The sequence below is a fragment of the Danio rerio genome, chromosome 6, assembly GCF_052040795.2.
Source record: "Danio rerio strain M-AB ecotype USA chromosome 6, GRCz13ab, whole genome shotgun sequence".
NCBI classification, from domain to species: Eukaryota; Metazoa; Chordata; class Actinopteri; order Cypriniformes; family Danionidae; genus Danio; species Danio rerio.
The window spans coordinates 2214354-2236500 of NC_141026.1; the positions used below are offsets into that span (position 1 = coordinate 2214354).

Below are 22147 nucleotides of genomic sequence, written 5' to 3' on the forward strand. Positions count from 1 at the left end.
TTAATCTTTATACATATACTTTATTATATCAAATAGTGTCAAAATACTAACAATTGTTCAAATTAAAATATGATTAAAATGAAATAATCACATACTGAACATTTGTAATGCATTAAGTTTAGTTACAATCATACACACAAATTGTGTTATTAAAATTATATTTTCCAAAGCTTACAAAACATATATTGAATAATAATAATTGATGCAAATTAGCTATTCAAATAAAAATACTGAAAGCAGACAATCAAAACAATGATATAAAAATATAATATAATAATGGTTATGCAAACATTTTATATAATATCAGTAATTAAAATAATAACAATAGTGATGATGATGATAATAATAATAGTAATATTAATAATAATAATAATAATAATCATCATCATCATCATTATCATCATCATCATCGTGAATGAAAATGAGCTATTCTTTAAGGAAAACACTCTCCAGTGATGGTCGTCTCTCAGACGCTGCTTGATGTGGATGGCTCGGTAACCTGGATCTCCAGCTCACTGCCTTTAATAAACAACACAAGTCTTAAAATCATCAAAGCAAAACTTTTTTACTTCATCAATATATTTTTCACTTACAGTATTAATGTAAACAATTAATGGAAGCATGTCAATGCAAAGAATTGAACATACATTCACCGGCCACTTTATTAGCTACATCTTACTAGTACCGTGTTGGGCCGCCTTTTGCCTTCAGAACTGCTTTAATCCTTCACGGTGTGGATTCAACAAGATACTGGAAATATTCCTCAGAGATTTTGCTCCATATTGACATGATAGCATCACACAGTTGCTGCAGATTTGTCGGCTGCACATCCATGATGCCAATCTCCCGCTCCACCACATCCCAAAGCTGCTCTATTGGATTAAGATCTGGTAACTGTGGAGGCCATTTGAGTATAGTGAACTCATTATCATGTTACAATGCAGCAGATCGTCTTGACCATGTCTACATGCCTAAATGCATTGAGCTGCAGCCACACGATTGGCTGATTAGAAATTTGCTTTACGAGCAGTTGGACAGGTGTACCTAATAAAGTGGCCTGTAAGTGTATATTGATTCTTATCAAATGTATGCTGTTTGTGTGTAACACTTGCCCTCCAGGTCCTGTTCCTTCATTTCAGCCGCTGTTTCTCTCATTTCCTTCACGACTTGAGGAAATTGCTTCTCGATCATCTCAAAGTCCTGCAGTGACAGAGAGAACAGGCTGCAGGTGGTCAGGGCACGAGCGGAGATCTGCTGCCTTTCGCCCAGTAGAAAGCTGATGTCTGAGGAAACAATCGAAAAACCTTGAGACCTTCAGAAGAGTTTACCTTTTTTTCTAAAGTTCAGATCATTAAAATAAAACATTATGTAGATCAAGGGGCGGCACAGTGGCTCAGTGGTAAGCACTGTCGCCGCACAGCAGGAAGGTTACTGGTTCGAGTGTCCGCTGGGTCAATTGGTGTTTCTGTGTGGAGTTTGCATGTTCTCCTCATATTGGCATGGGTTTCCCTCGGGTGCTTCGGTTCACAGTCCAAACACATGCACTATAGGGGAATTGAATGGACTAAATTGGTCGCAATGTATGAGTGTGTGTGTGTGTGTGTGTGTATATACTGTATGCGTGTTTTCCAGAACTGGGTTGCAGCTGGAAGGGCATCCGCTGTGTAAAACATGTGCTAGATAAGTTGGCGGTCCATTCCACTGTGGCGATCCGTGACTTACTGATACTTTTCTACCTGGGAATGATATACATTAAAAGCCCCGCCCCCTACTCAATATTCATTTTCTGTCAGAAGTTCATCAATATACTGAATTAAAAGTTCACACTGACTTTAAATGTATTCTAAAGAAGCCCACAGTACTCTAATATTGTCTCGTCGCCTGTTTCAGATTGAACCGAATGTTAAGCATCACCTCCGAAGTGTTCTCCATCGTTCTTCTCCTTCAGCTGATGGTCGTCCTCCACCAGGACGTGACCGCTGTCGATGAAGAACATATGATCTGCTGCCGTGTCCTTTTCAATGATGACATCCCCGGGAGAGAAGAACTCAGCCTCCAGACACATAAGCACGGCTCTGCTGAAGCGTGTGTCCCAGGACTTGAACAGGGCATTTATCTTGACAAGGTTACAGCAAATATCTGCCATGATGTCCTGTAAAACAGAAAACAAATCAGTCAAACAATTAAGGGGAATTCAGGTGACGTAAGCAGTTTAAACACACAAAAAAGCAGCCACTATATCATTTATTCACATAGATATAAACACTAGATGTCGTCTGGCCTATTGTTGTCTATTGGACGGAATGTGTCAATAGCGCCGCCATCTTGCTACAGGGTAGCGCTCCTTTGAAATGAATGCGGGACCAAGGTACAGTGGAGGACTGTGGCCATGCAAAGCCAGAGATATACACATATACACATATATCTATGATCAGGAGTTTTCCTGGATGTTAGTATGTAATTTTTTTTTTCTAATTACGAAAATTATAATTTTACGTCACTTTTTTGCATTGATGGATCAGTGACCGCACGGCCATTCCTGACAAAAAGCTTGTGTTTGTGTGTACAGAAATGTACTATCCACCCTCCCTGTTAAATTTAATCTAATCCGTGTCCTGAAACACAGCTCCTCTCCTGCTTTCACTGCTCATACTGACGGAGGGAGCGATTTGTTTGTGAATGAATCCCCCGAACGACTCTTTCACTAACGTTAGCCGACAATAATACAAGTTTCTGGCAGCGCAGCATCTCGTTGTCATATTTCTTTTGCATTGTTTGCTGATTTTATTCAACAAAACTAGCATAAGCCGAGTGTTTAGTGGGAGTTGGAGCTGCTTTGCCGTATGGTGAATGCAGTAAGTGACTGTTATCATCAATAACGTGACCTGATTAGCACAAAAGAACATACAAAAACAGAAAAAAACTTAATCATACCTATGAAATGTTCTGCCTTTGTGCTTTGTTTTCTTTGTTTACTTGTTTCTACACCCGTAGACAGCGCTAAAGTCACGCATCTTCACGTAATAACACTGTCTTGACTAGTGTGGTTGAATGACATTTGTCCTGGGAGCAGTGTACCAATGTGGCGGCGCTATTGACGCATGCTCAGGGTCCCTATGCGATATCTAGTGTATATATCTATGATTTATTCATTCATTCAGTTTTCAGCTTGTTCCCTTTATTAAACAGGGGTCGCCACAGCAAAATGAGCCACCAGGGTACTGGAGAGAAGGATTCATCCGATGGTTGCACCTAGGATCCAGGAGGAACAATGGGGTTTTCGTCCAGGCCGTGGCATTTTGGACCAGCTCTATACCCTCACCAGGGTGCTCGAGGGTTCATGGGAGTATGCCCAACCAGTTCACATATGTTTTGTGGATTTGGAGAAGGCATTCGACCGTGTCTCTCAGGCATTCTGTGGAGGGTGCTCTGGGAGTATGGGCTCAGAAGCGCTCTGTTAAGGGTCGTCTCGTCCCTGTATGAACAGAGTAGGAGTCTGGTTCGCATTGCCGGCAATAAGTCAGACTTGTGTCCAGTGCATGTTGGACTCCGGCAGGGCTGCCCCTAGTCACCAATTCTGATCATAATTTGTATGGATAAAATTTCAAAGTGCAGCCTTGTGCTGGAGGGGGTCCGGTTCAGGGACCACAGGATCTCATCTCTGTTATTTGCAGACGATGTTGTTCTGTTGGCTTCATCGAACATGGACCTTCAGCATGCACTGGGGCGGTTTGCTGCCGATTGTGACGTGGCTGGGATGAGAATCAGCACCTCCTAGTCCGAGGCCATGGTGCTCCACTGGAAAAAGGTGGTTTGCCATCTCCAGGTTGGAGGAAAGTCCTTACCTCAGGTGGAGGATTTCAAGTATCTTGGGGTTTTGTTTACGAGTGAGGGAAAGATGGAGCATGAGATTGACAGGCGGATCAGTGCAGCGGCAGCAGGAGCTCTGTCACCTGGGAGAAGCTCGGAGTAGAGCTGCTGCTTCTCCACATCGAGAGTAGACCGCTGAGGTGGCTTGGGCATCTGTTTCGGATGCCTCCAGGACGCCTACCTAGGAAGGTGTTCCAGGCATGTCCTGCTGGAAGGAGGCCTCGGGGGAAGACCCAGGACATGCAGGAGGGACTATAGGCCTGTCTACACTAGTGCGTTTTAGTTTTAAAATGGCGTTTTAGATCAAAAACGATCCACTTCCACACTAGTGTTTCACCTAGAGTTTCTGAATATATCTCCTTCCACACTACGCCACCAAAAACGTATATCACGTGACCATTCGCGCACTCTGGGTATCCGCGTTCTAGTATAAACAGAAAGCATGCGTCTCGCTCTGCATTTGGTTATTGTTAGTCAACAAACGCCGGTTGAACAATGAACAAAGAAATGGCAAAGAAAGCAAGAGAGGTGTTTTTGTGGACAGACGACGAGGTCGAGTTGTTACTAAACGTAACAAATGAATAACTGCACAATGGCGTCTAAAACAGACAATAGTGCAAACAACGCTCCCATTTCTGTGTCCGTGTTGTTGTTTACAGTGAAGGCTGGTCTGCTGTCTTCCGGTAGTGTTAAAGCCATGTGTATAGTCATGTGATAGGGGCTTGACAAATAAGGCCCAATCAGGTAGCGAATGTCAGCAGCCCCGCCTCCGTTTTCAGATGTCTCCGTTTTCCCCCATCCACACTGAGACGGAGCAGCAGCGCTTCAGAATGAAAACAGCTTCTCCAGCGTTTCCAAAACGCTCTGTTTTCAGCGCTCGAGAACTCCGGCGTAGTGTGGACGGATGGCGTAACCGTAGCAAAACATATGCGTTTTCAAACTAAAACACACAAGTGTAAACGGGGCCTAAAGCAGGTCGCACACCAGAAGCGCCGCTCGTACATGACAGTTTAAAGTATCACACACCAGACGCGCACATTCGAATGATATTTAACATGAAACTAATCAGATGGCGCTCTGTGGCGCGACTGAAAAATGAACTGCGTCCTGAGCCGTCACCGGGCGCCGCCGACAGCGCCGAGCGGCGCTTCTGGTGTGCGACCTGCTTTAGACTGCCCCTGCGACCCGGCCCCGGAAAAGCGGATTCAAATGAATGAATGAACAGTCTGTCTAGATCAGTGTCCTTACCACATACACAGAGAACTTTTAAACAAATATTATTATAAGGATGTTAATTAAACCAGTGGTTCTCAAACTGTGGTACGCGTACCATTAGTGGTACGCGGGCTTCCTCCTAGTGGTACGCGGAGGAACCGCTGAATAATGAAAGAAACAATTAACACTTAATCCTTTAATGCGTAATATAACATTGATGTGATCAGCATTGGCTGTTTAGTGAAGCGTACGATCACAACGCTGTGCTTAGAATGTTTATTTTAGTGCATTGTGTCATAAGCTGCTGAAAATCAGTTTCCAAAGTTTAAGAATTGATTCTGAAGCGTGATTTGACTGACATGAAAAGTAGCCAATCACAGTCGACCTTGTCTAGTTGCGTGAAACGTAAGGGCGGGACAAATGCTTTATGTGTTGCAGAGACAGAAAAAACAACTTAAAAACAAATGTTTTGTTGGAATAATGCTTCTCGGATGTTTTCACTGTAGATATGTTCAACAGAGTAATTAAACCGCGGACATATGTCCTGCCTTTTTGATGATCTACATACACGTTTCGCTCTCCGACAGCCAGTCTGACCTGTCACTCCTCCAAACACATTCTGAATGGCGGCGCGGGAATTGAGGTATTGCGCAATTATTCATTTCTGCAAATGCGGCGAGTGCTTTATTTTAACACGAGAGCGCATTCATGTACGCAAATCGCTAAAACAGATATGCGAGCTCTTAAATATGCTTTTTTCAAATGAACTGCAAGACCTCTCATGATCGCCTGTGTGCTCAGATTGAATACAATCGCGATCTCTCCACTATTAAAGCAAACATTATTTATCTTTGCTCCTTGACTAAATTTAGTCAAAAGTATTAAAAGTTATCAAATATTTATAATTAGATTGATGCATGATCGATGACAATGCTAATGGTCTTCTTATTTGGCTGTGTTGTGAAGTGAAACTTACTTTTAGCAAAGGTGAAATTTTTTTTATTTCTTTACGACAAAAGAATTATGCTGGAAATGTTTCTGGATGAGGTATTTGTGTGATTTACACATTTAGCTGTATTCTGATCTGTCCTAAAGCATTACAGGTCAAAGCAATTCTTTGTTTCTTATTGTTTATTTATCAAAATTAACAATAAGGCTCTGAGGCTTAAAGCACTGTTTTGATAAATGTATTGTTGTCATATTTCAAATACCTCAAGTAAAATGAAGCCATTTGTTTTATTTTTTTACTGACAGTGTACTTGTATTTTTTTAAAGTTCTATTTTAGATTAAGATCAAGTGTAAAATAAAATCTACATGTGATGTACAGCTATTTAAGAAACAAATTTGTCATATTGTAAAGAAAAATAGTGTAAAATATGTAAATAAAAGGCCAAATTAAATCTTTTTACCATATACTTTAATTTAACCTTTCAAAGCTTGAAAATATCGTTTATAAAAATGGGCAAAAAGTGTCTCTATGGCCTTAAAGATTATGTGGTAGTTTTACCAGTGCTATTGAAAAAGATTAATTGTCATGAAAGGAAAAATCGACCATACTTCCTTTGTTAGTACAAATTCCTATACATGTAGCTTTGGATTTAAGCAATTAAACCATTCAATCAGGTTTAAACTTAAAAAAAGTGATTTCATAATGAAAATCTGATTTTTTTTTTCAAAAGTAACCAACTAGTACTTTTTAAAAGAGTACTTTGTACTTTTACCTAATATTAGTATTATTTACTAACATTTTTGTTATTTTAGCAGTGTAATAGTACTTGAGAAAGATTTCACAAGCATTTAATGCAGGTTTATTATATTATTAATATATGATTCATAAATATTATTATTAAGTGTTTTTATTTGTATCTATTCATATGCAATGTTTTATGGGTTGCTGAGAATACATTTCAGGTCTTCAGTACATAGCATGTCAGTCTTGAAAAAAAAAATAGGTGCTGGAAAAAGTGCTTAAAATTCCTTGATTTTCATAAGGCTGTGCCTGTATGAACCCTGTCATATGTACATTGACCATATATTTCAAGATTTGTCTGAAAGTGTAGGAATATGACATATAGCCTATATTCATAAGGTCCAAGCAACATGTCCAGCTTTTGATGAATAGGCTACTATGAATACTTTAGATTTAAGTACAGCAGTTTTCCTTTTACTTTTTATCTTTTTACTTTTTTTCATTTTTAATGAACTTTTAAAAGCATATTTTAACTAAAACTTTTTTTTTTTATCTGCAAGCACAGTTAATGTTCAGACTATTTCAAATGTTTAAAGTGATTGACAATAATACATATTCTTAATAATAGGAATTAATTTGCATCATTTTTAAACTGTGCACACCTGTAGCTGCTTAATTAGGCCTACGACGCTATTTTTTAATACTGGTTAAAAAATAGCATCGTAAGGTGGTACTTGGAGAGACAATTTTTTTCTAAGGTGGTACTTGGTGAAAAAAGTTTGAGAACCACTGAATTAAACCAATCGAGTTATGAATAGAGTTTTGTATGCCCAATTGTGTAGCTTTACATGGACACATTGTTGGAAAATTAACTTAAGAAGGCAAGTCTACTCCAGTAAATGCATCTTTAATTAAAGAAGATTTAGATATTAGTACTGGTACACAAAACAAAAATATAGAGAAGGAATATCGGGTTCGAGCACCTTTCTCAGCCGCTCGGAGACCACATCGAGGACGCTCTTTTTGTAGATCTGCCACTTGCAATCAGCGATGATGCGCTGACGCAGGGCCAGGGGTCGGCTGCTGAACAGGAAGGACGACTGAATCTGGCTCACCTGCAATATTCAATGCATGTGTTTATATAACCAATAAGCCTCAGCTTCATGTTTAAGCTCTTCAAATTCACTCAAGAGCACCTTGTTCTTGCCAGCGCCAGACAAGCTCCCAAATGTTGTGATCACGCATGCCAAAAATACAAAAAACATAAAAAATCCGATCACCATGCTGATCAGGGCCATCCACTGTTCCTCCAGACCTAAAACACAAAAGAGAATCACTTCAGACTGACGTGCTTTTGCAGTTCTAGGATATCATGTCTTATCTTCCTGGCAGATAAAAATTAAACATCTAACCACAAGTTTGATCTATAAATCCAATGTTAAAGGCACAGTGTGTAATTTTCGCCACTAGAGGGCGCATATTGGCAACAAACAAAGGTGTATTTTGATGACTTGAGTGTGGAATCTTCATCCTCCTATGTGCTCCTGCAAAAATTAGGTTGATGTATGAGTAATATTTATTATCATGGTATGAAGCAGAGTAAGGGGCTGTTCCCATATTGCATCTGTTGTGAGCAAACGTCGTTTATTTTCGACACTCACATTTTCCAGGCGCAACTTGTTGAAAACATCTCTAAATTACAGCATGCTGCAAGCACACCACAGGTCACGTGATTAAAAGCAAAGACTCTAGATTGGCCATCTGGCAGTTCTGGTAAATGCCAGAAGGGCTGGACCATCTTTTAGATGTGGGCTGGTCAGTTTGTTTTAAAAAAATTTGTATGTATTGTTTTTGCATGCAGGCAGCTTTTATCTCTTGCAAGATGTGAATATTATGATGATGATGATGATGATGATGATGATCGCAACAACAGGCGTCACTGGCTAGTTTTAAACATGCTTTAAGATGCAACAACAGAAAGAAACTAAATGGCACAGAGTAAAAGATGACAGCATATTCATTTTTGGGGTGAACTATACATGTAAAGTCCACATAAACCTAAATCAGCGACCATTTTTTAATATATTATGATGCAGTTTGTAGAGAAAGGAAATATTAAATGAGGAAACAGTGGGCGTGGCTTGTTTTTCTTTACTGCAAGCTGATTGGATGTAATAAAGTAGGCATTTCATTCAGAAGAATGTGGAAAAAGGTTTGAGGAGAGTTATTACAGCCTAACAGACTCCTCCTCCTCACCATGTCTGTCAAAACTGACACATGAAAGGGCGTGGTTAAGTATATTAGCCACACCCACTACCTCAGACAGACCTAATCTGAGAATTGAACTGAAAACAAACAGCAGGTGCATTTGCAGATTTCCATTAAAGATTACAAGGGCTAACTATTGCTTATTCTTAATGACATGCACAGATGAATTATTCACCACAAAACTAGCAATGTGAGCTGACTAATCAATATGGGTCATTTTGATTTCATGTGTACTTTAATGATGAAGAAATGCAGTGGTGACGTACGTGTTGGAAACTCCAGGAATGGCCAGGACATTTGCTTCAAGGCTCTGAAGGATGCATATCTGTATTTTTCGCCAATCGAGCTGTGCTGTAAAACGCAACACAAAAAAGGGAAAAAAGGAAGAAGCGTTCAATATAAAATCAATACAAACCTGTCAGAGCCACTGTATAAAAAAAATGAGACAAACCGTGAGGTTACTATTCACGATCCAGCAGTCGAGTGGAAATCCCTCTATAGCAGCAACAAAGTACTGAATGCAGGTGTCCCAGTGCCAAATCACAGCCATCATGAAGAGCACGAACAGCAGTCTGAGAATCTTCTTCACTTCTTCCAAGCGAATATCAGAGACCTAGAATGACCCAACACATTCAGTCAACAATATCCAACCCAATCATGCTAAGACATTTGCAGAAAAAAAGTGAGAAAACACCACATTAATTCATTCATTCATTCCTTTTCCTTCAGCTTAGTCCCTTTAATGATCAGGGGTCGCTACAGCAGAATGAACCGCCAACTATTCCAGCATTACACAGCGGATGCCCTTCCGGATGCCCTTCCAGTGCCCAGATGCCCTCCCAGTACTGGGAAACACCCATACACACACTCATTCACACACTCATTCATACACTACGGCCAGTTTAGTTAATCAATTCCCCTATAAAATATGAAAGCCAATTAAATATATATATATTAGCAGTTTTCACATTTTATAAAAACATTAATTCAGTTTTGTTTCAACTAAACTAAAAAAAATAAGACTTTCTCCAGTAAAATAAAATTAAAATTATATTACCAGTTAATTGTTAACCTATTGTTCTCTAAGAGGTAAAGAAAATGTTTGAAAAGGCTACAAAAAACCCAAACAAACAAATAAAAGAAGAAATAAGCCACAACGAATTTACCGGTAAAAGGGTCTGTTCACACATAAGCCCCTTTCACACATACAGACCTTTCCGAAATATTACCGTCAATTTTCCGGAAAGCTTGTATGTGTGAACAGGCCCTTTTTGAAAATATCGGTAAATTCGTTCTGGCTATTTTCCGGAAGGAGAAGTTGTAACATTACCGGTAATTTGCCGGAATGCTGCGGTGTGTGAACACTGAAGGAAGATTGCCGTAATAAGCGCGTGCACGTCTAGAACGTGCTGACGTGAGATGTCTGTTTTAGCCAATCACAACAGTCAGACGCATTCACGTCCTCGCAGTTTATGAAAATAAAAGCCTTTGAATATTTTTCCAGACACATTTAGCTGCTAGAAGTTAGTCAGATCACGTTTATATGTTCTTCTTAATGCCAACTGTGTAAATAATCATCGATGAGATGCTTATGATATGCTGTTGTTTGTTTACCTTCAAGCTTTGCGCGTGCCTGTGAAACAGCCTGTGAGCGCCAGCGCACACACATATTATGAACATCTCGACATGCGAAAGTGTTTCTCTATATGTTTTCATCGAAGTTGTTCACAATACTCATCCATACACAGAGTTTGTAATTTAGTCAAATGTTTACAAACACAAGCGCAGCCGTTTAAAGCTCATTTGTGGTGAATGATTTCAGAATTTACCGGTATTTTGGAATGGATGCGTGAACGGTCTTTTCTGGAAAATTTCCATAACGTCCTCGCCTGTGTGAACAGCGCTTTTTTGAATATACCGGTAAAGTCCTTCTGGAAATTTTCCGGATATTTACCGGTATCACTGTGTGAAAGGGGCTAAATAGACATTTCTGGAAAATTGCCAGTAATTTTCCGGAAAGGTCTGTATGTGAGAAAGGGGCTATTGTTGGCAGATTTTAAATACGTCCGCAAAACCTCTGATTTGGGCCCCTCTTTGTAAAAAACAGCTGACTGTTGCCAATTGGGCCAAATACTTAACATTTATTATTATTATTATTATCATCATCATCATCATATTCACATCCTGCAAGAGATAAAAGCTGCCTGCATGCAAAAACAATACATACAAAAAAACTTTAAAAACAAACTGACCGGCCTACATTTAAAACATGGTCCGGCCCATCTGGCCAGAATTGCCAGATGGCCAATCCGCCACTGGCTGGAATAGTTGGCGGTTCATTCCGCTGTGGCGACCCCAGATAAATAAGCGACTAAGCCGAAGGCAAGTACATGAATATAATATGAGTGGCGTTTTTTTTTTTCTAGCGATGTTTAACAGCTGATCATTTCTTCCCTAGTAGCAAAGAATTCTGGCCCAGATTTGGCAAAAAGCTGGCACAGCAGGCATTCATCCGGCACTGGCATACAGCATGTGGGCCAAACATGGCCCGGGTTTGGCAGAGGTGGCACCGTCTTTAAGGCGGCACACAAGATTTGGGCCAGATGAAAAACGTAGTATTTGGCCCAGATTTAAAAATTTGATAGGTGGGCCATGTGAGTTTGGCCAGTCTTGACCCACATTTAAAATACACTAAAATCATTTTTGAGTAAAGAAAAAAAAATTCTACCAATCAGGTCACTTTGAGAAAAAGCGTGCCCATAGTGTGCCTAAAGAGCATCACTCCATGGGTTTATCAATTTCATTGCAATCGTGACACACCAACCTATCTGGCCCAGTTCAGGCCCAGTTATGAGTTATTAACTTGGCTGAGACTTGGCCCAGGTATGGTCCGTGTTTGGCTCTTGTCTGGAAGCCAGATTTGGTCCAGTCATGTACCGTAATTCACTGCGGCATGTGGGCCAAGCGAAACCTGATTGTGTGGGCCAGAGCTGGGCCAGAGAAATTTTGCTATGTGGGTTGTCTGGGTGTGATGGTGGTGAGCAATGCTGAAACACACATTTTCCAAGGCGAAGCAGAACCTGAGCAGCTTAGGCACTCGCAGCAGACGGATCATACTGAGGAAGCGGGCGAACATCAGAATTCTGACAATCTTGGATGCTAGAAGCGAGCTGATGTCTGCGATGTAAAACTGCTCCTGTGGACGATCAGGTTGTGCTGTGAGAACGTAGAAGCGATCAGTGAGCGATGCAGGAAGATGAATCAATTACCACAATGATAATGATGATGTCCACTGGAAAGGCGGCCACCAGATCTGGAACAAACCAGCTGTGCAAGTAGTCCTCTCTGATTTTTTGAGGATCAAGGATGGCCTGGAGAGAAAGAGGAATGCGTTAGAGTTCATTTATATGCTCGGTGATGATTTAGATAAGTCATGATGTTCCTACTTCTCCGTTATCGTTGAAAATGCCCATACAGAAGTTCATGCCGATGTCCAGGCAAAATAATATGTCAGAGAGCACATTGAAGGCCACCCAGTACTTATGTGCACTGTCATGCATGTCCTCAGAAAACGCAATGTCCAGAGGGATGGTGATGAGGTTTACGAAGGTCAAGATGACCATGAACACCAGATAGCAGTGCCTGTGAATGAACAAAACACATTTTTAATATGATAATAATATTTCTTTATAATTAAAAGATTGAGGGGGGTATATACTGCAGCATTACAAAAACAATGACACAGTTTTCACTTTTGGATTAAACTACAATTTAAAGTCCAGTAAACAAAACATACCGAAAGTTGCAATAACCATCAATAATTTGCACAAAAAATCAATATTTTATCAGCAGAATGCCACATTCACGAATGAAATACTGTTTTATTAATAAGATAATTCAGAAAGATGTTAGGCACACTCAGATAGTTTCATTCACTCTGACAGTTTGATTCACTCAGTTTGACTCACTCTGACAGTTTCATTGACTCTGACAGATGTGTGATTCACTCAGATTATATTTTCACACGACACGGACAATTTGATTCACTCGGACAAACATTATATATTCACATGGACAATTTGATTCACTCGAACAAACATATTTTCACTAAACACGGACAATTTGATTCACTCGGAAAAACATTTTCACACGACACGGACAGTTTGATTCACTCAGACAAACATTTTTTTTCACACGGACAGTTTGATTCACTCGGACAAACATATTTTCACACGACACGGACAGTTTGATTCACTCGGACAAATATTATATATTCACATGGACAGTTTGATTCACTCGAACAAACATATTTTCACTAAACACGGACAATTTGATTCACTCGGACAAACATTTTCACACGACACGGACAGTTTGATTCACTCGGACAAACATATTGTCACACGACACGGACAGTTTGATTCACTCGGACAAACATATTTTCACACGGACAGTTTGATTCACTCGGACTGACGTTAAGATTCATTCGGAAAGCATCGTAACGGGACTAAAAATGAGCATCTGATGAGCTGGATATTGATCTACAATCAAACATATTTTCACTAAACACGGACAGTTTGATTCACTCGGACAAACATATTGTCACACGACACGGACAGTTTGATTCACTCGGACGTTATATTCAAAGGGATATTTTGATTCACTCGGACTGACGTTAAGATTCATTCGGAAAGCATCGTAACGGGACTAAAAAGGAGCACCTGATGAGCTGCGTATTGATCTACAATCCATTTGAGAAAACAAAACTGGATTTTGGATTCAGAAGACCTTTAAAGGACTCCCGTATAGGACTGATGCCATAGATGTAGCATTAACTTACCTGAAGTAGCTCCGCGGGTGAATAATCCAGGTGGCTTTCTCTTGAACTCCATCTCCACGTTCACCGTAATTGTCATGTTTATTTGCTTCTTTCTTCTTTACGAGTCTTTTAAGACCCGACAGTCGTACTTGTTTCACTCTGTTCATCGTGAATGTGGACCGGCTGTGGAAATGCCGTTAAGCTTTATTCGTTAAGTGCGTTGTTTTGGTTTGGATGTTAAACGATGCCGCACTTTTCAAAACGTTGTGTACTGTAACGTTACTAGTGTACTGTACTCAGTAGATCGATCGATCTGATTGGATAAGAAAACCAAAACATTTACAACTTACAACTAAAAGGCCAAACATCCGATTTAAGAGTCAAATTAAAGTGTACACAAGATATTTTAAATATCATAAAGCATTATTATAAAGCACAGTGGGTAGCACGATCGCCTCACAGCAAGAAGGTCGCTGGTTCGAGTCCCGGCTGGGCCAGTTGGCATTACTGTGTGGAGTTTGCATGTTCCTCCCGTGTTGGGTTGTGCTCCGGTTTCCCCCATAGTCCAAACACATGCGCTATAAGGGAACTGGGTAAGCTAAATAGTCCGTAGCGTAGTGTGTGTGTGAATGAGTGCGTATGGATGTTTTTACAGTGATGGGTTGCAGCTGGAAGGGCAGCTGCGGTGTAAAACATTTGCTAGATAAGTTGGCAGTTCATTCCGCTGTGGCGGCCCCTGTTGAATAAAGCGACTAAGCTGAAGGGAAATGAATGAATGAATCCCTTTAAACCTTCCCCAACTTAATCAAGAGAATATCAAATATTAATATACTTGCCATGGTATTTATTCATTATGTCTGTTTTCTGATAGGAAATTTAGCATATTTACTAGGGTGTTTATTGTTGTAAACGTTTATATTGTATAAAAAAGCAAACAAAAATATTAAAGCATACGAAATTATAATAATTTTGATGATTTGTTTTTGTTCTTTAATTATAATCGTTCATTTACTTTGCCATTAACCCTTGTGCACTGTTTAAATTTACTACTCTTACATACGCTGCGTAAAACATATGCTGGATAAGTTGGCGATTCATTCCGCTGTGGCAACCCCTGATTAATGAAGTGACTAGCTAAAGTAAAATGTATGAATGAATGAATATTGTTTCATTTTCAGTGCAGCAGATTTAAAAACGAAACTCTTAAAATTTATTCTAAAGTTTACTTAAGATATATAAAAGTATAAGTGATCATGCAAAAGTGTGTTATATGGGATATTCTATCAAACATGTACACTATCTGCCCCTGAAATAAAAACATGAATACAGAGAATAAAAAATATTGCATCCCAAAAATTTCTAAAATGGACTGACGGTGGATTTCTGCGAGTCGTTCTGTCATTGTAAAAATAGCAAAATCACTTTTGACATCTTAGACCGTACTAACTCATAGAAATAACAATAGAAACAGTTGCTTCCAGTCCTCAGCTCCACTCAAGGTCTCCGTGACCTCTAGTTTGGTGGCTCCTGAAAGTAGTTATAAAGAGACAGGCGAATGCACTGAACATTCTTATATTAAGTAATGCGTTTAACTTATTCATTAGTTAAAATCATTTCAGTTAAATAAAATACTAATTTAAATAATCAAATAATCCTATTCAATAAAGATAATAAGAGACAGGACATGCCAAAAGGATAAACGTTGATCCATGATGAGACGGATTGGAGAAAGTTTAATTGATTTGTTTACAATACAGTTTGTAAAGTCATACTTTCTGTCTTTTAGTAGAGATATTATATGAGAGACTTGCTTTGTTTACCAATTAAGTGGATTTAGACGAATTTGCATTATAAACATTAAATAAAAGCCATTATTTTTCATTATTTTTCATTTCTCCCCAAATAATTCTGCATAAATCCACTTTCATTCATTCATTTTCTTTTCGGCTTAGTCCCTTTATTAATCTGGGGTTGCCACAGCGGAATGAACCGCCAACTTATCCAGCATATGTTTTATGCAGCGGATGCCCTTCCAGCTGCAAGCCATCCATGTGAAACATCCCTACACATTCACTATGGACAATTTAGCCTACCCAATTCACCTGTACCGCATGTCTTTGGACTGTGGAGGAAACCGGAGCACCCGGAGGAAACCCATGCGAACGCAGGGAGAACATGCAAACTCCACACAGAAATGCCAACTGATCCAGCCGAGGCTCGAACCAGAGACCTTCTTGCTGTGAGGTGACAGCACTACCTACTGCACCACCGCGTCGCCGAAATCCACAAACTTTTTACAAAATTCTCTGCAGAAATTGCAAAAAATGTCTGCAGATTCTGTCTGGCCCTATTTAAAATGCACTTTTAAAAGAATAATAATTATGCAAATAAATAAAAACACTCAAGTATTTTACCCAGGTCAAATTTAATCAAAGATGAACAACAGTGTTTTCCGTGGGTGCTGTGTGTGTGTGCACTGAAAAAAGTTTGACATTGTGAATAACTCGCACTTTAACCCAACACTTTCTCTCAGTATGTGGTCCATTCAGTTCTGTACAACACTTTCTCCTTGCACAGGGAATGATGTGAATGAGGAGCCTGACTCAATCCAGTTCCAAAGACGCACAGTTACCTTCAAGGTCGTTTAAGAACTGAGCGCGAGGCTAAAACTGAGTTCAACAGATCACTAAAATAAATAAAAGTCCAAAGACTATGATAACGCACTGAAGAATAGAGGGGTTTCACACACTTCTGGCATGTTAAGAGTCAAAAGCGAACGACTGATCAATGATTTTCAGTGCAAAAACAAGCCGAACGGTAGAAAAGACATCAGAATGTTTACTCTGGCATCAGTAGCAAAACTCAGAATCACCAACAGATTTAGCAGGAATGCATGAGGTGTGCTTCACAATAAACCTGCCTGCAGTACACAGATGTAAAATTAGGGACGTTCTGCAATGCTTAATGCTAAAATTGTGGCTTAAAAGAGATAAAGATCCAATGTGGTGTACATATTGTTAAAGTAGGTGTGTGTTTTCACATACAGGTAAGCAGATCAACCTAAAGTGCACGTGAAACATACACATGCACTGCAAAAAGAAGAAACTTAAACAAATTACTTTAAGTTGCACACTTTCCCTTTTAAATGAATGTATAAAATAATAAATAAGGTGTATTAATGCATTTAAAAGGTGATGAATCAAGGTTTAGCAGTCTAATATCACCTGTTTATCACATTAAACCATGTTAGGTTTTTATTTTATTATAAAATATAATTATTTTATTTATTTATTATATTATACACATTACATTACATTTTTAACACTTTTTTGTGGTGTTAATTGTTTCATATACACTTAAAACATACATTTGTGCTGCTTATTTTGCTAATAATATAAAATAAGCTGAAATAACACAATTCCTGAGGGTTTTTTGTGGCACAGCTTAATTGTTTTATGTTCAAACAACTTAAAATTGTAATAAAAACATGAAGTAATGTAATTCAAAAAGTCAAAACTTAAACAAATTACTTTGACTTGTGACTATTTAATTAATTTAAGTTTAACAAACTTGATTAATGACAGTTTTCAGTAATAAATGAAGTTGGTTTATTTAGGTGTAACAGGTTTTTAGTAATTTATTTATGGCAAGTGTAAGTATTGTTCACCATCAATAATGAGCAATACTTGTATTTGCCACAACACATAACAGTACTATTTGTATATTAACATGGGAAGAGAATTAACTGTACTGTAATAAAAGTATTTGAACTATTATTATTAATGTTATACTGAATGTTTTGTACTGTACAGTACTGTTCCATTACTGTTTTCATAAATAAATGACTAAAACCTGTTACACCTAAAATAACCAACTTAATTTATTACTGAAAACTGACATTAACCAAGTTTGTTAAACTTAAATCAATTAAATAGTCACAAGTAGAAGTAATTTGTTTAAACTTCTACTCTTTAGTGTGGGTTACACACAATCCCAAAGTCATCCCAAAGCAAACCGATTACATTACTTCATGTTTTTATTACAATTTTAAGTTGTTTGAACATAAAACAATTAAGCCGTGCCACAAAAAAACCCTCAGGAATTATGTTATTTCAGCTTATTTTAAATAATTAGCAAAATAAGCAGCACAAATGTGTTTTAAGTGTATATGAAACGTTTAACACCACAAAAAAGTGTTAAAAATAAAAACCTAACATGGTTTAATGTGATAAACAGGTGATATTAGACTGCTAAACCTTGATTCATCACCTTTTAAATGCATTAATACACCTTATTTATTATTTTATGCATTTATTTAAAAGGGAAAGTGTGCAACTTAGGGTTGATCAGCTTGTCTGTATAGATATAACATAAATTTTAATAAACTATATGTCAACTTTGACCTATATAAACCACTTTTTAAAGCCACAGCAAGCAACATTTTACAGTATATGAGAGGAAAATCCATGCAATTGAACACATTGGATTCATAGCTGGGTTAATCTGTTCATATAGAGTTTTCAATAAACATTATACTGAATTTGGGTTCTTTCTTAAAGCCTTAATAAAGGGAGAGCCTGACCAAAAGATGATATAATCACAATTTCATTATTGTACTCATCCTCCACAAACGCTGAAACTAGTAGCTGTTGATTACATAGTATGTGTTTTGGCTACCGGTGGCAAAACATTTTTCAAATTATCTTCTTTTGTGTTGTTATGTGAAGCACACTGACGGAGAGTAAATGAGAAAATGTTCATTTTTAGGTCGACTGTCCCTTTAAGCATTCATTCACGTTTAGAGTTTTAGAAGGTCTGAAATTAAAGGGTTAGTTCACGCAGAAATTTCAATTATCCAATGATTGATTCATCCTCAAGGCATCGTAGCTGTACACAACTTCTTTCATTCGAGAGTTATTTAAAAACGTTACATGGTTTTCCTGCTCTACCATCGAATGATTTTAATTAGCAGTCAAAAAGAAGTCCTTCATCCATAATAAAAGTCCTTTCTTTCAAAAAAAAAAAAAAAGTGTATTCATCTATAATAAACAGTGACTTACGCAGCTCTAGGGGCTAAATAAATGCCTTCTTTAGTGCATTAATACATTTTTAGGGCAAAAACGTGTTTTTAAAACTTTATAAATCTTTTTGTGCGAGTTTCATCTTATTTTGAGGTGTTTTTTGGTGCATTAGCGCCACCTGCAGGACTGGATTATCTTTGTTAAAGGCACAGTTCACCCAAAAACAAAAATGTACTTACCGTGTACAAATCCCCAAGTGAAAATTTACTCACCGTTTACTCATCCTCAAGTGTTTCCAGAGTTTCTTTCTTCTATTGAACACAAAAGAAGGTATTTTGAAGAATGTTGAAAACCTGTAACCATTGACTTCTATATTAAGAAAACAAATACTAAACGATGACAGAATTTCAGGGTGAACTGTCCCTTTAAATGCGCCTCTGCATTCAGTTCAACTGCGCATGTTTCACAATCAAAATATATAAACAAAACACACTCATGTCCAGCTGATGATGCTAATTTAGAAAAATAAGCATCTCAAAAGAAGATGATGGTAGACCCACTCCAGAAGGTACACAAAATAATTTATAAAGGTTTAAATACATAACACACTCTAAAAACACACATATTCACTAAACAAGACAGTTGTTTGTCCTCTGAGGCACGTTTTATTATAAATATATGCTCTTTATTGGACTTCTGATAATAAAATCAGACATTGTAGAGCCGGAAAAGCCAAATATAATTTTAAAAATAACTCATACTTTACATAATACTTTTCTTGCTTGGAGTTTTTATCTTGTTTCATTGTCAATGTCTATACATTAAGGGGATAGTTCACGCAAAAATGAAAACTGTTATCATTTATTCTGCTTTTACTTGTTTCAAGTCTTTATGAGTTTTTTTTTTACATTCAAGAAGATATTTTGGAGAATGTCGGAAACCTGTAACCATTCACTTCCATAGTACTTGTTTTTGCTACACTGTACATCAGTGGTTGCAGGTTTCAGGCATTCTTCAAAATATCTTAAAGGTTTAAAGAACAAAGGAACTCATAAAGTCTTGAAACGCAGTAAAAGCAGAATAAATTATAACAGATTTTAATTTTGGTGTGAACTATCCCTTTAGGAATGTACAGATATTGACTAGAAACACCAAAGCAGATATTTTGAAGAATGCTGAAAACCGGTAACTATTGACATCCATAGCAGGACAAATAAATACTATAAAATTCAATGGTTACAGGTTTCCAACATTCTTCAAAATATCTTAAATGTTTAAAAGACCCTAATAAAGCCTTGAAACAAGTAAAAGCAAAATAAATGCAACAGAACTTTCATTTTTGGGTGAACTACCCCTTTAAGAATGTGTGGATATTTACTAGAAACACAAAAGCAGATATTTTGAATAATGCTGAAAACAGGTAACCATTGACATCTATAGAAGGAAAAACAAATACTACAGAAGTCAATGGTTACAGGTTTCCAACATTCATCAAAATATCTTTTTAAATGTTTAAAAGTCGAACAAATGATAACAGAATTTTTATTTTTGGGTGAACTATCCCTTTAAGAATGTGTGGATATTTACTAGAAACACAAAAGCAGATACTTTGAAAAATGCAGAAAACCGGTATCCATTGACATCCATAGTAAGAAAAATAAATACTATGTAATTCAATGGTTACAGGTTTCCAGCATTCTTTAAAATATCTTCTTAAATGTTTAAAATAAACTCACAAAGTCTTGAAACTAGTAAAAGCAGAATAAATGATAACAGAATTGTAATTTTTGGATGAACTATCTCTTAAAAAGCGTATAGATATTTACTAGAAACACAAAGGCAGATATTTTGAATAATGCTGAAAACCGGTAACCATTGACATCCATTGAAGGAAAAACAAATACTATGGAAGTCAATGGTTACAGGTTTCCAACATTCTTCAAAATATCTTTTTAAATGTTTTAAAGTCAAATAAATGAAAAGAGAATTTAGATTTTTGGGTGAACTATCCCTATAAGAATGTGTGGATACTTACTAGAAACACAAAAGCGATAATTCGAAGAATGCTGAAAACCGGTAACCATTGACATCCATAGTAGGAAAAATAAATACTATGGAAGTCAATGGTTACAGGTTTCCAGCATTCTTCAAAATATCTTCTTAAATGTTTTAAAGACCCTCATAAAGGCTTGAAACAAGTAAAAGCAGAATAAATCATAACAGAATTTGCATTTTTGGGTGAACTACCCCTTTAAGAATGTATAGACATTTACTTGAAATGAGATGAAACTCTTAAGTAAATAAATATATATTTGTGCATACCTTTAGGGTGACTAAATCATAGGATAATATGAATTGTGGTGTGAACTAACCCTTTAAGAATGTATAGATATTAACTATAAATGAGACAGAAACTCTAAGTAAGACCATTTGTATTTTTCCATACCTTCAGGGTGACTAAATCATAGGATAATTGTAGCTTTCGTGTGAAATAACCCTTTCACAGCGTTGCAGACACACAAGGAATGTAGAAAGGAGTTGCAGGAATGCGTATGAAATGATCTGTGAGCGAGCGTCTGATGTCTGCAGGCAGTACAGGATGATCTGGAGTGTTTTTGATCTGCTGTTTCAGGTGTTGATGGACCTCCAGCGATCGCTGTCCACACTGTTAATGCTGTGTGCTCCTCCAAACGGGCCCGACACCACGTCGTCCAGATACGCTCCGGAGCCGTCGATCTGCGTGCTTGAGTACGAGCCGCGATCCAGATCTTTGCGGCCCAGCCCGGAGGATGAGGTGTGGGGCAGGTGCACGTCTGAATCCTCCGGCTCGTCGATTTGGGATTTGTAGGAGAACAGGATTTTGGGCTCAGAGCTGGAGAGAAACGAGGACAATTGTTGTAAAATAAATTATGACCATCTGTTATGTCAAAACCAACATTTTTCAAATATACAAACCCATATGGTATTCTGAAACCAACTTAGAAATTTCAGACACACATATTATCATTTATTTGCAGACAATGACTTTATATACATACACACTCAGCGGCCACTTTATTAGGTACACCTTACTAGTACCGGCTTGGACCCGCTTTTGCCCTCAGAACTAATTTAATCCTTCATGACAGAGATTCAACAAGATACTGGAAATATTCCTCAGAGATTTTGCTCCATATTGACATGATAGCATCACACAGTTTGTCGGCTGCACATCCATGATGCGGATCCATGCTTTCATGTTGGCGCCAAATTGTGAGCCGAGCATC

General features: G+C 37.9%; 3 protein-coding genes and 1 long non-coding RNA gene across 19 annotated transcripts in view; 1 reads left to right on the forward strand and 3 right to left on the reverse strand.

Annotated features, from left to right (window-relative positions):
• hcnl1 (hyperpolarization activated cyclic nucleotide-gated potassium channel-like 1) lies at window positions 1-15568 on the reverse strand. Of its 7 annotated transcripts, none has more exons than XR_015492971.1 (12): window positions 13882-15568; window positions 12491-12686; window positions 12314-12415; window positions 12103-12240; window positions 9496-9657; window positions 9311-9395; window positions 7973-8091; window positions 7760-7891; window positions 1915-2152; window positions 1113-1283; window positions 680-894; window positions 1-519 (listed from the first exon to the last, which is right to left on the reverse strand). XR_015492971.1 is itself a non-coding variant. In XM_087256359.1 (12 exons), exons 2-12 carry the CDS (start codon window positions 14025-14027, stop codon window positions 467-469), a joined length of 1542 nt encoding a protein of 513 aa, XP_087112485.1. In that variant the 5' UTR covers window positions 14028-14173; window positions 14321-14983; the 3' UTR covers window positions 1-466. The 7 variants fall into 7 exon arrangements, 3 of the variants coding, with proteins under 3 accessions (XP_087112485.1, XP_087112487.1, XP_087112486.1); XR_015492972.1 differs by having other exon boundaries at window positions 648-894; XR_015492973.1 differs by having other exon boundaries at window positions 12103-12260; window positions 12369-12415; window positions 13882-14282.
• plxna1b (plexin A1b) overlaps window positions 1-22147 on the reverse strand; it is a 744633-nt gene that overhangs the window by 243370 nt on the left and 479116 nt on the right. The gene's annotated exons all lie outside the window — the stretch shown is intronic.
• On the forward strand, window positions 15560-18889 carry LOC147843301 (uncharacterized). The gene is made up of 2 exons (XR_015492986.1): window positions 15560-16984; window positions 18201-18889. It is a non-coding gene; the product is annotated as an uncharacterized LOC147843301 (long non-coding RNA).
• Window positions 16267-22147, reverse strand: part of tpra1 (transmembrane protein, adipocyte asscociated 1) — a 22978-nt gene continuing 17097 nt past the window's right edge. The window contains exons 11-13 of one of the 10 annotated variants that reach the window (XM_087255973.1): window positions 20234-21753; window positions 18277-19695; window positions 16267-16992 (exon numbers count right to left, since the gene is read on the reverse strand). In XM_087255973.1, coding sequence (XP_087112099.1) covers window positions 21510-21753 — 244 coding nt within the window. In that variant the 3' untranslated portion in view covers window positions 16267-16992; window positions 18277-19695; window positions 20234-21509. Of the gene's footprint in view, window positions 17085-18129; window positions 21754-22147 lie in introns of those variants that run through there. The other 9 variants (XM_087255972.1, XM_087255971.1, XM_087255974.1 and 6 more) reach the window with 9 other exon arrangements.